At 39.9% G+C, this 16296-nt stretch overlaps 1 protein-coding gene across 2 annotated transcripts; it reads right to left on the bottom strand.

Moving 5' to 3' along the window:
- Positions 1–6642: 6642 nt before the first annotated feature.
- PDE12 (phosphodiesterase 12) lies at positions 6643–15680 on the bottom strand. Of its 2 annotated transcripts, none has more exons than XM_030307084.1 (3): positions 14313–15680; positions 12832–12910; positions 6643–6819 (listed from the first exon to the last, which is right to left on the bottom strand). In XM_030307084.1, exons 1-3 carry the CDS (start codon positions 15615–15617, stop codon positions 6692–6694), a joined length of 1512 nt encoding a protein of 503 aa, XP_030162944.1. In that variant the 5' UTR covers positions 15618–15680; the 3' UTR covers positions 6643–6691. The 2 variants fall into 2 exon arrangements, with proteins under 2 accessions (XP_030162944.1, XP_030162942.1); XM_030307082.1 differs by lacking the exon at positions 6643–6819 and adding an exon at positions 9565–12336.
- Between the last annotated feature and the right edge of the window lie 616 nt (positions 15681–16296).

Below are 16296 nucleotides of genomic sequence, written 5' to 3'. Positions count from 1 at the left end.
TTTCCCCCTTTACCATATATATTCTCTATCGAAAATACAAGTGAAATGTTTACTTCAGTTTTCCAGAGCATTCATGTCTCATTCACTGAGGCTTCCAATTCTTTAGCATATGTACAGAATTACCTCATATAGTAATAATAACCACTTTCAGATAATTTATTGGGGTCAGACTTTTTTTTAAGGATCCTATTTTTAAATCTTTATACCCAATGTGGGGCTTGAACTCATGATCCCAAGATTGAGTCACATGCTTTACCACCTGAGCCAAGGAGTCAGCCCTGGGGTCAGACTTCATTTATTTTTTTAATGTTTATTTTTGAGAGAATGAGAGTGTGAGCGGGGGAGGGGCAGAGAGATGGAGACAGAATCCCAAGAGGCTCTGGGCTCTGAAACCAAGTGGTCAGATGCTCAACTGACTGAGCCACCCAGTCGCTCCTCTCTCAACGTTTTAAATACTCCACTCTTCTTGCATGGTTTCTGAGAAGTCAGATGTAATTCTTACCTTTACTACTTTATAGGTAAGGTGTTTTTTTCCCCTTTGGTTTCTTTCTGTTTTTTTCATCTTTGATTTTCTGTAGTTCGGAAATTATACACATAGATGGAGGATTTGGGGCATTTATCCTGCTTGGTGTTGGATATCCGAGTTTTCTGGATATGTATGTGGTTTGGTGTCTGCCATTGAGTTGAGGAAATTCTCAGTCCTTATTGTTTCAAATATTTCTGTTTCTCTGTTATTCCCATTATGTTTATGTTACACCTTTTGTTGTCCAACAGTTCTTGGATGTTTTTCTGTTTTGGTTTTTGTCACCTGCTCCACAGTTTCCTCCCCCCCCCCCCCCCCCCCCTTGCTTTTCAGTTTGGGAGGTTTCTTTTGCAATGTCCTCACACTCAGATTCTTTCCTTAGCCATGTCCAGTATATTAATTAGTCCATCAAAGGCATTGCATTCTTCATTTGTTATTTTTTTTTATTCTCTAGCATTTCTTACTGCTTTTATTAGAATTCATCTCTGCTAACATTGCTCATCTGCTCTTTTCTGTTGTCTTTATCCATGAGAGCCCTTAACATAGTATAGTTGTTTTCAATTCCCAGTCTGATAATTCTATCATCCCTGCCATATCTGAGTCTGGTTCTAATGCTTGCTCTCTCATCAAGCTGGTCTTTTGCCATTTATGTATGTATGTATGTATGTGTTTATTTAAATATTTACCTATTTATTTAAGTTGGCTCTATGCCAAACATGGGTCTTGAACTCATGACCCTTTGATCAAAAGTCACATGCTCTACTGATTGAGCCAGCCAAACGCCCATTTTTTGCCTTTTAGTATGTCTTGTCTTTTTTTTTTTTTTTTTTTTGATTACTGGACATGATGTACTGGGTAAAAGTAACTGCTTTAACTAGGCCTTCAGTAATGTCATGGTAAGGTGTGGGAGTAGGGGAAGCATTTTATAATCCTATGATTTGGTCTCAGTCTTCTAGTGAGCCTTATGCCTCTGGACTGTGAACTTCACATGTGCTTCTCAATTATTTTTTCTCCCCCTTAGGTGGGGTAGGATGGTAAAGTGGGCTGGAGTTGGGCATTTCCCTCCCCACACCCCCAGGTCAGTTAGTCTCTGATAAAACCCCTGTGAGTGAGGTTTTGGTTACTTTTTCTGAGAACAGAACTTCTTATAAACAGGATGCTCTGGCATATTTGAAGATGGTTTCTTTTCCCCTTCCTTTGCCAGAAGCATGAGATTTTTCTCTGATATTCTGTGATAAGCTGGTAGAAATCCAGGAGGTAAAAACCTCATTAAGTTGTGGGGGCCTCTGAAGCTTTTAACTTAGTTGTTTCAGGACTGTGCCTCTAGCAAGTCCTCAATTACAGTTCCAGTGTCCCTACCCGGGATTTCTTCAGGGTTAGAACAAAACCATCCTGGATGTCCCTGCAGTTTGTGATTCCCTGTATTCCCCCGCTGGGCTTCAATCACCGGGGCGCTGGCGGGGGGGGGGGGGGGGGGTGGCGAGCAGCGCACCAGTTTGCCCTGTGACATTTCAGATCTAAGAATAGTTACTGATTTTTCAGTTTGTTCAGTTTTTGTTTTCTCTATAGGACAAGAGTGGCAACTCCCAAGCTTCTTACATGCATGCTGGACCAGAAACCAGATGTCCTGGATCAAACTTCCTTAAATGTGGAAGTTCTCGTTCTTGGTATGGAGGTGAAGGTGACTTCTGACTTGTCATTGGAAACAAGTGCTTATGCTTCCTGGCAGCATGTTGGATGTTTCAATAATGTAAATATTAGCTACCAACTTCAGTAGAATTTATGAGAACTTAGATTAAGAAAGAGCAAATGGTTGGTATATCGGCAAGTACATTATCTGAAGGTCTGGTATAGGGGAAAATTAATGAAACAGTTCTAGAGTCTGATTATCTGTTCAGATGGTTAAATTCTGAGAAGGTGACTAGAAGGAATCTACTACTAGCATTTTCCCAAGGATTAGTAGAGTTAGTGTTGGGGTAGTATTGGCACCCCAAAAACTCTACCCAAATGACATTTGTTTATATTACCAGCTTAGTTATTTTTAGCAGGAAAATGTTAGGAATGAAATCATTCTTTTTTTTTTTTAATTTTTTTTTTCAACGTTTATTTATTTTTGGGACAGAGAGAGACAGAGCATGAACGGGGGAGGGGCAGAGAGAGAGGGAGACACAGAATCGGAAACAGGCTCCAGGCTCTGAGCCATCAGCCCAGAGCCTGATGCGGGGGTCGAACTCACGGACCACGAGATCGTGACCTGGCTGAAGTCGGAGGCTTAACCGACTGCGCCACCCAGGCGCCCCAGGAATGAAATCATTCTTAATTAGTATCCTCACTAAGGCAATCTAAATACTTTAAAAGCAACATTAATATAATAAATATGGGCTTGATTAAGAGATTTGGTTCTAAAATTTACTCCTGAGAATTGTTTAAGCCCAGCATATTCTTTTTTTATTCTCAAGTTAGTTAATATACAGTATGTAGAACATGTGGCTTCAGTAGAACACACTGATCATTTCTCACATATGACACCCAGTGCTCATCCCAAAAAGTGCCCTCCTGAATGCCCGTCACGCTCCCCCCCCCATCAACCCTCTGTTCTCTGTATTTGAGTCTCATGGTTTGCCTTCCTGTTTTTATCTTATTTTTCCTCCCCTTCCCCTATGTTCATCTGTTTCTCAAATTCCACGAGTGAAATCATGATACATTTTTTTCTAGCATATACATCGTGACATTATATTCAGGTTACCACTACTGGAAGGTTAGTTGGCTGCTTTTGTTTCTTACTTGCAAATATCCCTTTATCCCCTATTTCCACAAACCACATAAAAAGTTTAAGTGGTTATATTCTAGCAACAAAAATTCTGAGAAATCAATAGCAAAAGCAATAATGTGGACCCAGGTAAGGAATAATTAAGGCAGCTGTATCTAGTTAGTGAGCAGAGCCTTGCAATGTATGTCCTTTGTGTTTTAAAGAACAGTAGAGCCAGGTGTCTTCCCGACCTTGTCAGGTATTTCTGCATTGTTTTCATTGTATGCTTCCAATTATATTGGGCACCTAAGTTTTCAGCTGGTGTTTGGGGGCTTGACACTGCCATCTGCAGACAGGGAGCTGGCTCTCAGGAACGAATCAATTCTTTGGTGGCATGGTTTTTCTTAGGCTGGGTTCAATGCCATTCCAGTAACAGTGATGTATTTTGCAGACTGGCCAAAGTTGACCTTGGCCTGCATAGCCTTTGAAGAAGTGAGGAATGATGATTTTTAAAAAGGGGGGAAGGGTTAGGGTGCCTGGGTGGCTCAGTCGGTTGAATGTCTACTTCAGCTCAGGTCATGATCTCGCGGTCCGTGAGTTCGAACCCCGCGTGGGCTCTGTGCTGTCAGTTCAGAGCCTGGAGCGTGCTTCGGATTCTGTGTCTCCCTCTCTCTCTGCCCTTCCCCCACTCACGTTCTGTCTCTATCAAAAAATGAATAAACATGAAAAAAAAATAAAAAAAAATAAAAAGGGGGAAAGGGTTGCCCAACAAAAAGGCAACACGATTTTTAAAATGGGCTCCAAAGATACACAAATGGGCAGTAAGCACATAAAAAGATTGTCAACATTATTAGCCATCAGGTAAATGCAAATCAAAACCACAATAAAATCAATAAAATGCCATTTCATACTAGGATAGCTGTAATCAAAAAGATAACAGATGTTAGGATGTGGAGAAATTGGAACCCCCATATGTTGCTGGTGGGAATGCAAAATTGTGCAACTACTTTGGGTAAAAGTCTGCTAGTTCCTCAAAAGGTTAAGTATTTTCCATATGATCCAACAATTCCACTTCTAGATATATGCCCAAGAGAAATGAAAACATGCACACTTAAAAACTTGTACACAAACACACAGCATTATCCATAGAAGCCAAAAGGTGGAAGTAATCCAAATGTCCATCAACTGATGAATGGATAAAATAAAATGGGTTATGTCCATACAATGGAATATTATCATAAAAAGGAATGAAGTACTGATACATACTACAACATGGAAGAACCTCAGAAACATACAAAGTGAAATAAGTTGGTCACAAAAGACTACGTAATTACTTCATTTATATGAAATGCCCAGAAGAGGCAAATCCATAGAGTAAATCCATAGGTAAGCAGTTGCCAAGACCTGAGGGGAAAGGTGGGTTAGGGAGTGACTGGTAATGAGTATGGAGTTTGTTTCTGATGCCAGTCTTTAACAATTGATTTCATGGGGGCACCTGGGTGGCTCAGTCCATTAAGCATCTGACTTCAGCTCAGGTCATTACCTTGCAGTTCATGAGCTCGAGCCCTGCATTGGACTCTGTACTGATGGTGCAGAGCCTGCTTGGGATTCTCTTTCTCTCTCTCTCAAAATAAACTTAAAAAATTAAAAAAAAAATTGATTTCATATGCAGTGACAAAAACCCTTAAAGAGAAAAATAAAGATCAATTTTGGATGAAAGAACTATTGTGGGATTCTTTCATTCAGGATGAAGAAAAATGATATAAGCCAGGCTGTAAAAAGCCAGATTGTTTTAGGTATGTAATAAAAGGATGAAAAGGGTAATATAATTCCATTATTTAGAGTACTTAAAAACTTTACAGCTTCAGCAGAAATATTTTTCTTTGGTTTAAGATATTCAAAACACTATACCTAATCCAGCTTTTGAGGAAGGCCAACTTTATTTCTAAATGCTTTTATCCCTGGATACACCATTTCTCCAAACTATTCCACATGGGAAATAAAGATTATATGTAATACTATTAAAAGTGTGTATATTGTTCAATATGAGAACTCCACATGAAGCCTATCCAATTCCCTACTGAACTGTTTTCAGTTTCAAGAACAATAATGAGATGCAAAATGCAAACTAGGAATACTTCCAATACACGAAGATGGACATCAGCAACAACCTAACACCAGTAGAGTGAGTTATTAGGCAAAATGGATTGCATCACATAAACCCTTTAACATACAATCAACTCAAAATGGACAGAAGATGGAGATGAATGATAGTTTGTTGTCAATGAAGTTTCTCTAGGAAATTGAAGATTATGAGGAAAAACCTAACACTGACAATATAAACATGGATTTTAACAGCTGAGACTTTGTTGTGGAACCACAAATCCAGCTGGTAGGTGCTTGTTATAGAGGATGGCATCAGCCAGATGAACTAGAAGATTTAGTATTTTTAAGGTCTACAACTTAAAGATATGTTTATCATTTATATGTAAAGTTAATTTTAGCATCTGACTTCAATATTATTTAATACAGTGTAAAGATGGCCAACTTACAAAATAATTTTGTTCCATATTATAATTTTTAATATATTAACTCAGTGTTTTAAAAAATGTATTATTAAAGCTCACCTTGTTAAGGTTTCTTTTCAAAACCTAATTTTTTTTAATAAGCAGAGTTTAGTCTTTTTTATGGTTCTGCATTGTAACTTGGTGAGTTATATTCAGCCATAGCCATCTCAGTTTTTCAGGGATATGTCTTCAGGCATTCTTGTTATCTGCTACTCTGTACCTAAAATGGGATTTAAAAAGTGTTAGGTAATAGTGGAGCATGGCTAAGCCATTTAAAAGCCAATGTGGGGGGCGCCTGGGTGGCGCAGTCGGTTAAGCGTCCGACTTCAGCCAGGTCACGATCTCGCGGTCCGTGAGTTCGAGCCCCGCGTCAGGCTCTGGGCTGATGGCTCGGAGCCTGGAGCCTGTTTCCGATTCTGTGTCTCCCTCTCTCTCTGCCCCTCCCCCATTCATGCTCTGTCTCTCTCTGTCCCAAAAATAAAATAAACGTTAAAAAAAAAAAAATTTTTTTTAAATAAAAGCCAATGTGGGAGGGGCGCCTGGGTGGCTTAGTCGATTGATTGTCTGACTTCAGCTTAGGTCATGATCTTGCAGCTCGTGGGTTCAAGCCCTGCGTCAGGCTCTGTGCTGACAGCTCAGAGCCTGAAGCCTGTTTCAGATTCTGTGTCCCCCTCTCTCTGACCCTACCCTGCTCGCACTCTGTCTCTCTGTCTCAAAAATAAATAAACATTAAAATTAAAAAAAAAAAAAAAAGCCAATGTTGGTAAGTTCATTCTCTGAAATCACCAACATAGATCTACATTTTTTAAGTGACGTTTTTTTTTTCCCCTTTGGCTGCTTATTCTAATTTATTTACATTCCAGGACTTCTGTATTTTTTATGCTTTTCTTCCCAATTATCTCCCAAAGAAGCAATGGGACTGACCTTTGCAACTTGACAAAAGCTGGAAGATTGAGTAGGAATTGCTGAAGATGAGCTCTCTGGAAAAAAATATAGGAGGTTGGGTAATCCATTGTGAGTACTCTAGTTCATGAGGGCAATGACATAATTAAACTAAACAAGATAAAAATACATTGGTAGAAATACCACTTCACACCCACTTGAATGACTATAGTAACACGTATATCAGTGAGAATGTGGAGAAATGAACTCTCATATACATCACTGGTGGGAACGTAAAATGGTGTAGCTATTGTGGAAAGCATTTTGGCAGTTTCTCAAAAGGTATATAACCAAACCAAAAGAATTGAAAATAGGTGCTCAAACAAAAACTTGTACGTGAATATTCATAGGAGCATTATTCACAATAGCCAAAAGATGGAAACAATCCAAACATCCATTGGGATAAACAAAATGTAGTATAACCATACAATAGAATATATATAATAGAAAACATGGAAGATCTTAAAAAACATTAAGCTAAATAAAGGAAAGTCAGACACAGAAGGTCATATATATATGATTCAATTTATATGAAATATCCAAAACAGAGAAATTGAGGCACAAAGCAGATTAGTAGTCGCCAGTGTCTGGAAGGGAGGAGGAAATGGGGTGTGACTACTTAATGGGTCACTGTTTCCCTTTGGGGTGATGAAAATGTTTTGGAACTAGTTAGGGATAATGGCTGCACAACACTGTGAATGTACTAAATGCAGTGGAATCATAACTTTTAAAATGGTTCATCTTATGTGAATTTCACTTCACTTGAAAACATGCTTTGGGGAAACAACCAACAAAACTAAAAGGCAACCAACGGAATGGGAAAAGATATTTGCAAATGACATATCGGACAAAGGGCTAGTATCTAAAATCTATAAAGAGCTCACCAAACTCCACACCCGAAAAACAAATAACCCAGTGAAGAAATGGGCAGAAAACATGAATAGACACTTCTCTAAAGAAGACATCCAGATGGCCAATAGGCACATGAAAAGATGTTCAGCGTCGCTCCTTATCAGGGAAATACAAATCAAAACCACACTCAGGTATCACCTCACGCCAGTCAGAGTGGCCAAAATGAACAAATCAGGAGACTATAGATGCTGGAGAGGATGTGGAGAAACGGGAACCCTCTTGCACTGTTGGTGGGAATGCAAATTGGTGCAGCCGCTCTGGAAAGCAGTGTGGAGGTTCCTCAGAAAATTAAAAATAGACCTACCCTATGACCCAGCAATAGCACTGCTAGGAATTTATCCAAGGGATACAGGAGTACTGATGCATAGGGGCACTTGTACCCCAATGTTCATAGCAGCACTCTCAACAATAGCCAAATTATGGAAAGAGCCTAAATGTCCATCAACTGATGAATGGATAAAGAAATTGTGGTATATATACACAATGGAATACTATGTGGCAATGAGAAAAAATGAAATATGGCCTTTTGTAGCAACGTGGATGGAACTGGAGAGTGTAATGCTAAGTGAAATAAGCCATACAGAGAAAGACAGATACCATATGGTTTCACTCTTATGTGGATCCTGAGAAACTTAACAGAAACCCATGGGGGAGGGGAAGGGAAAAAAAAAAAAAAGAGGTTAGAGTGGGAGAGAGCCAAAGCATAAGAGACTGTTAAAAACTGAGAACAAACTGAGGGTTGATGGGGGGTGGGAGGGAGGGGAGGGTGGGTGATGGGTATTGAGGAGGGCACCTTTTGGGATGAGCACTGGGTGTTGTATGGAAACCAATTTGTCAATAAATTTCATATATATTAAAAAAAAAAGAAATCAAGAAAAAAAAAAAAGAAAACATGCTTTGGTATTGTCATCTCAAAATATAGACTTATCCTCAAGTTAGTGCTAAAAAAAAAAAATCACCCAATACAGCTCTAGTACCTTCAATGCTAAAGCATACTTTCTCATTAAGTGGGACCACAGAATTTGATTACCCAAATGAGCTCTTAAAATTATTTCCTTACCCTAAATTAAGTCTAGATATAAGTTCTAGATTGAGCAAAACATTGAAATGTTTTTGAATTATGATTAGAAAACTAGTGTTGGCTATAATTTTTTAGAGGAAAGATTTCCCCTATTGTGTTGTCTTGTGGATTTTATGATCAACTAGTAATGCAAACCTTTAACATTCATTAATATGGATTTTGGTTTGCCCTCAAACCAGGTTTGTAGGGAACCTCTGACTATATTTCACAGTTGGAGAATATGAGATCTAATGGTGTCAACTTCCACCAGGAACATCTTCCTACAGTGGTGTTCTTTGAACCTTCTCCTTTGTACTGTTTCTCAGATAAACCTCCAGTCTAAAACTACCACGTTCTGATATGAGGCCTTAGTTCTCAGAAAAGTCACCACACAGTGAAATACTTGGAAATTTGAAACAACTGATTTTGGTATTGAGAATTTTAAAGAACATCACATTTACAGCCAGAAATGATTTTTTTGCTAACATATTATAAACTACCAGTGCATGTGTCTATAGTGACAACTGTGTAACAGTTCACTTAAGAGGACAGTGTTCTAGGGGCGCCTGGGTGGCGCAGTCGGTTAAGCGTCCGACTTCAGCCAGGTCACGATCTCGCAGTCTGTGAGTTCGAGCCCCACGTCAGGCTCTGGGCTGATGGCTCAGAGCCTGGAGCCTGTTTCCGATTCTGTGTCTCCCTCTCTCTCTGCCCCTCCCCCGTTCATGCTCTGTCTCTCTCTGTCCCAAAAATAAATAAACGTTGAAAAAAAAAAAAAAAAAAAAAAAAAAAAAAAAAAAAAAAAAAAAAAAAAAAGAGGACAGTGTTCTATAATTTTATTTATAATAATATAAAATTTTTTGAATATTAATTCCTATAGCAAGAACTTGTGACATCATAAAATGGGTTCACTATAGAGGTGCTAGACTTTCCATACTTTATTAAATGTACTAAAAAATCCAAATGTAATAGAAAAATTCAATCACAAACATGGCTTTAAGCACATAAACATTTCTGAATAACACTTTATTCTAACTCATGAATACAAGGTAATTTTGGTATCCTATTTATACAATTTTCTTAGCGTTCCCTACTTTGGACTCCAATCATACTAACATTATCTATATACTGGAGATTTGACCAGAGTATATGGCACTTCACAATAATAATCTACCTTCTCCTATTCTGAAATGCCTGTCTATAATCAGATCACACTGTTAAGTCAGTAAATATAAAATTAAAAGACTCAGGACGTGGAATCTTTGATAAGTGATTAGTTCCTTTGACTAGAGTTCAATCTAGTTAGCCAGGGTGTTTGTTAATACAGAATCCGAATGTTTTTCTCATGAGCATGAATAAGTATGTAACTTAATTTCTTCTTTCAAAGTGTTTCTCAACTTTTTGCTTAGAAACTTTTTTTCAAGTTATTTTAAGGGTCCTGTCAACATGTTTGAAAGCAGACCAAAAACACATTTTAAAAAGGAAAAAAAAAAAAGATGTATTTTGCAAAAGAATCAGATTCTGGCTTTAACATATTCATGTAGTTGTAAACTGATGTTAAAATGCTCTCAAAAATGTTAGTTAGGAAGGCACAATTCGGTAGCATCAATTTTTATTTATAGCTTTTTTTAAATAAGATCCCAAGAAACTGCCACTTTAATTTTTCTTTTCCAGTATTTTAAGTACTTCAAGGTTCAATCTGAACAAAGTAAAATTCTTGTTCTCAAACTTACTAAGAGTTAACAATACATTGGACAGTGAGCAGAATATGGAAGTACAGCCTACTTTATCAAAAGAGGAAAGTTCTTATGGTTTTGAGTTTGGAGATTAAAGAATTTGAGACAAAAACTCTCATGACTGTGGAAAATCAGAACTCTTCTTGAAGTGGGTGAGCTTTTCATGTCTAAGCTAGAAACTAATTGCAGAAGTAGGAGATAACACTACAGTTACCCTCAACATCAAAAAGCAACAGCTAAAGCATTACAAATAAGGTATGGTGATAACTGAGTTAGAAGAGCCCAGTTACCACTCTAGGTTAGAAACTAATTAGTAAAACAATAATTCCTAATTTTAAAAAGTCTGGCTTCATATTTAAACTTTTTTTTTTTTTTTACAGCATATAAATTATATACAGTGTTTTCCTATAACTCAAATGTAATGCTCAAATCTATAAAAAGAATAGTTTATTTCAGAAATGCCCAAAAGATCCGCTACTCCTCCTTCTCCTATTTATAAAGACCAACAATTTCAAAAATACTTCCAGCATAGAAATGCTCAATGGTTCTCCCAAAATGTCAACCCCATATCAGTAGACAGTTTCTCATAAAGTAATGTATTATGCTGTATTCTCTAATATCATATGGCCAAATACCCTTGATGATTTATGAACGTTTTTCATGGGCAAGAATAATTAAAGAAAATGGGATCAAGTTGACTATGTTGCTATTCACTTTGAATACTAAATTGTGCTTGCATCCTAAAAGTTCAAATGAGCTGGCTAGAATAATATAAATGTGTTCATTTGTACCATACACTAGAAAGTAAAATCCTACGAATAAGAGAATTAAAATATCTTATGTTGGTTGAAAAATGAAAGATGAGGAGCAATAACATTTGGTGGATGGCACATTTTAATCTTTCGTTAAAGCTCTGAAGTTGTATTAAATTGTTAACCAAATTGAGGTAGAGGTAGACCCTAATGTTCGTTCATGTCAGACTTAGGCCTCTCACCTTAACCCATATGCATTTTTCCCCTAATTATACAAACATGATTCAATTTGAAATGTGTTATGATAGAAAAATTATAGGATCATTCAAATGGTTTTTTGGTTGTTTTTTTTTTTTTTTTTTTTTTTTTTTTACAAAATTCTTAATTCCTAGCTAAAAAAAAAGTACTTATAAAATGTACATAATTCAGTGTTCTTCCTGGTAGTCATAAATATATTTGTTTTTCCTTCAACCTTAGGAAAAAAAAAAGTAGAGAAACTGCAATTATGAACAGTCATGTAATGAAGACACTGGAACACAGAATAAAAACATTTTGCCTCGGTGTCTGTGTAGTTTTCCTCTTTGAAGGTTACATATAAGCTCTGATTCATATTAAATTTCTTACGAAAGAGACTCAAATTCCATTAAACACAAATCTATTTCCATTTTAAATCACACACAAGTGCTATGTGATCAGAGGGATGGGAAACACTAGGTAACGCCTGGTGAGTGGTGACTTCTTCATGACTAGGTAATGGAATCACCTGTTCAACCTCTAGGGCATTTGAGTCAATGAAAATGTAATCCAGACATCCATGAAAGCCACCAACATAATTTGTGTAAGCAGGTTCACCACAAGCACTTTTCAGTTTGAAGACATGGGTGAGGGACATGTTGCAACGTTCCTCTTCCCCATTGGAAGCCCAGTCTTCATGGTCCTCTGGAATGCTGCCATTGACAGCAAAATGATACATTCCTGTTGATGGGGTACTATTAAAGTCTCCACAAAATATAACTGGTATGCCAGGATACAGATCACACGAGACATGTCTAATGTGAGCCAAGGCTACCGCCATTTGAATGAGACGAATGTACCCACCTATGAATATAAAAAACATTAATGTAAGTATTTTTTAAAGTTGCCTTTAAAAGAAAAAAAAAAGCCCCAAAACTACATACAGTATCTGGGTGACATTCAAGATATATATTTGAAGGGGAATTGGATGAAGGCGGTCCAAATGTAAAAAAGAAACATTCAGTTATAAGATACGTAAGTACTGTAGATGTAATGCACAACATGATGACCACAGTTAACATTACTATTCGGTATATTTAAAAGTTGCTAAGAGAGTATATCCTAAAAGTTCTTATCACAAGAAAAAAAAATGTATTTTTTTCAGATCTATATGAGGTGATGAATGTAATCATTTTGCAATATGTGTCATTATGCTGTACACTTTAAACTGCATGATGCTGTTATGACAATTACATCTCAATAAAACTGAAAGAAACAAAAAAGATGTACGTGTGTAAAACAGCCTTACTGAGTTTAAGTTACCATGTTATGTCACTTGTGAAAACCAATAAAACCTACCTTTTGGATGCCAGTACAGATGGGTATTAGCAACACATATCCTTTTAGAAGAGTCCTTTGTAGACTGAAGAACAGAAACCTAAAATAAACCAAGTGCCAAGAGTTCAGTTGCTATCTGCCAATTTCCTGAATGTTTTTTTTAAATCTAAGACTATATATGATGAACGGACATTTCATAACCTTCCCTGACTAATGAAGTATGATCGCAATTAAATTAAACTTTTGCTACAAGTTTTAGAATACACATGAATAGGATTCATTCAGCCTAACATGTCTTAGTAACAGTTCAACATATACAGGAAATAAGAAAAGGACATATTTTGGATAACACTAAGGTTAGAGACAGTGTTTTTAAGTGGATAAGGGCAGGCTCTGGAGTCAGGTCCACCTAGATGGAATCCCCACTCTTAAACATTCACAGCAGTGTGACCTGAAGAGAGATACTTTTTTCCTAAGCCAGCTTGGTCACTGGTTTAAAAAAAGGCAATATCCACCTCAAGGGGGACTGTTGTATGGATCCAACTAAATGAGCTTACAGAAGTTCAGGAAACACACTGGATGCTCAAAAAAAAAAAAAAAAAAAAAAAAGTAGCTACTCTAAAATCTTACTATGAACAAAACCAGTTAGCTAAAAACGCTGGACAAATATACAAATAACATTGTTTTTTTAAAAACTAAGGCAGCTTAATACTCTGCTCAGTGATGATGGAATATAATTCACTGGGTAAGAATCCTGGCTTCACTTTGTGTGAACTTGGAATAAGTAAACTTGACCACTTCCCTATTTATAATAACATCTGTAAAATGGAAATGGCAGGATTACTGTGAGCCAAAATTAAAATATTAATATTTATGGAATACTTAATTAAACATACCAGACACCTAAATTTTAAAAGCTTTGTGGTGTTTTTTTTTTTACTTCAATTTTTTTGTTTCAAGGTTTAAAAAAAATTTTTTTTTAATCTTTATTTATTTTTGAAAGAGAGACAGAGTGTGAGCAGGGGAGGAGCAGAGAGAGGGGGAGACACAGAATCCGAAGCAGGCTCCAGGCCCTGAGCTGTCAGCACAGAGCCTGATGTGGGGCTCGAACTCATGAACTGTGAGATCATGACCTGAGCCGAAGTCTGACGCTCAACCGACTGAGCCACCCAGGCGCCCTTGTTTCAAGTTTTAAAATATGTCAGAACAATGCTTGGCAAGAAGTGAGAAAATATTAGCTATTACTATGTTCTTGTATTGAGCGTATTGAGCTCTCCCATTAAGAGTGTAAGCACTATGAAAGTCCGTTAATCTGTTCAAGGCAACCTGCAGCTTGTTGTGGCACAGTAAAGGTGCTCAATAAATATCTGCTCAATGAATGAATGAAAGCTAACCTTTGTGCTGAAGATAAAAGAGCGAACACCTTTCAGTAAAATCTGAAAAAACCTGCCACGCCCCTAAAAATCGATGTGTATGTAAAGAGAATGGTGGAGCTACTTTACCTGGAGGACAGAAGATCTCTGGAGCACCCTCTCCTGCGCAGACGGGTACAAAACTAGTTTCTCCAGCAGTTCTTTGTGAAGTCGGTCCGACTCCAGGGCTTCGTGGAAAGAAATGTCATGCTGGCTAAGGAGAGTGAATTTGGTCTTTCGGTAGAAAGTAGCCAGGCCTTCGTGCTGCTTGATTCTAAACACGCCCTCCAGCCCAAAGGCCTCGAGTGCCGGCACCAAGCTGTCGGTAAACACGTTGCGATCTACCTCTTGCAAACAGATGAGGTCAGCGTTGTAGCCCGTGAGCTCCTTCTGGATGAGGTTCTGGCGGTAGTCGAGCTCGAGGGCATAAGGGGCACAGTACGGGTAGAGGACACTCCTCGAAAACTCAGTCTGGGCGTACGTGTCGGCCAGGAGGTTGTAAGACACAGTGCGAATGAGAGAATCGTCCGTCACCTTCTTGGTGTAGAGATGCCGCTGGTCAAAGGTACAAGTACCGGGCCCAGCCTCCACCGGACACACACTTTCCAACTCCCGACTTGGCCCGAAGCGCTGCCCATTGCCTGGGGTGCAATGAAGCTTGAGTCGCAGCCCGATGTCTGCATTGGACGGCGTGTAGACGCGTTCGTTCACACCCGTCTCTGTCCAACTAGGAAAGGGTGAAGAGGGAGACAATGACGAGGGGCTCCCGCCCTCAGGCTCCGCCGCTCCGGGTTTGGCTTCCTTGTACCATCGGAAGAGCGAGTTGGCGGGATCCCCAAATTCGAGGCTGAGCTTGGGGCACACCGGGAAGCCGGCCATGATGTAGCGTGGCAACTGCAGCTCGGTGAAGGCGGGCGGGTTGCGCTCCACCTTGTACTTGACATCGCCGATCTGCAGCACCGCGCCGTCCTGCCAGGCGTCCACGTTGAGCACGTCTTCAGCCACTGCCTCCTCCCGGTAGTACAGCTTCACGACGGGCTCGCAGGCCGCAGCCGGCTCCGGCACAGGCCCCGCACAGGCCCCGCCACTTGCATTTGGCCGGTTCTTCCTGCTCTTCTTGGCGGCGGCCGCCTTAGCGTGGCCTTTGAGGGCGTTGGTAGCAATCCGGCTGAGGGCCCGACCCAGCGGCTCGCTTTGGTCGCGCTGCATGTTCTTGTGGCTGCCGTCTGCCAGAGCGAACGACAGGCTTAGCTTCGGTTCCGAAGGCACACAGCGCACCACAGCGCGCTCCATCGCTCCCGCCGCCGTCTCAGTCGCCGCCTCGGCCCGAGTGTGCCGCCCCACCGCCGTGCGGACCCCACGAAGCGCGGCGCGGGAGCCTGGGAGCCTCCACATGAACCTGGTGGCTCAGCGGCCGCCAAGCGTCAGATGAAGACTGGAGAGCTACAGCCGCCGGCTCCGTGATCCATTCAGTCCCACAACTTCCGGCTGGGGATGGGGAGGGCGCTCGGAGTGCTTCCGCTCCGCACTTTCGCCACGCCGCTCAACTGATCCCTTTTTCCATAGCCACACCTGTCTTTGATCCTTTCCAACTTAATCTTTATCTTCAAATAAAGCCATAAAGAGGGGGGAATAAAGCAACTGTAAAGGTGCCAGAGGGAAATATTAGACTCCCATGGTTTTAGCGAAAGTACAGTTATGGGGCTGAAGGAAAAGTGCGGAAGTCGCTGGGGCGTTGTCGTCGTGGTGTTTTTGGATTCTAGCCCGCGTTCTTGTCTGCGAGCGCTGCCAGGCTGACCTGCGCGAGAGCGTGGGGAGCTCGACTGGGATTGCCAGCTGCCTCCGACCTTGGAAAGCGTTGCCCAGTTTCTTTCCATAGCGTTCTCCATGCTGCTCGCCCTCTCCGAGTTGTGGATGGGTTCGCCTCAGGCCGGCCGGCGCAGAAGGACACAGCCGTTTTTGTGGTAGTTAATAACGACGAGCGTTATACAAGAATTAGCACTTAGGGTTTGACGACTACGTTAAAAAACATTTTTTTTGTAGTTGCGAGGTCCGGAGTGACTAAGTTACCTGC

This window comes from Lynx canadensis, chromosome A2 (genome assembly GCF_007474595.2).
Source record: "Lynx canadensis isolate LIC74 chromosome A2, mLynCan4.pri.v2, whole genome shotgun sequence".
Classification (NCBI taxonomy): domain Eukaryota; kingdom Metazoa; phylum Chordata; class Mammalia; order Carnivora; family Felidae; genus Lynx; species Lynx canadensis.
This window is presented reverse-complemented; position numbering and strand designations above follow the sequence as displayed.

Bases quoted from the DNA above. Each gene is read 5' to 3' on its own strand.
- PDE12 (XM_030307082.1), bottom strand. From the start codon at position 15,617: ATGTGGAGGCTCCCAGGCTCCCGCGCCGCGCTTCGTGGGGTCCGCACG. The intron at 12,911-14,312 runs GTAAAGTAGCTC...GGTTTATTTTAG, and splicing joins AGAGATCTTCTGTCCTCCAG to GTTTCTGTTCTTCAGTCTAC. The intron at 12,337-12,831 runs GTAGGTTTTATT...TTATATTCATAG, and splicing joins TCTGTACTGGCATCCAAAAG to GTGGGTACATTCGTCTCATT.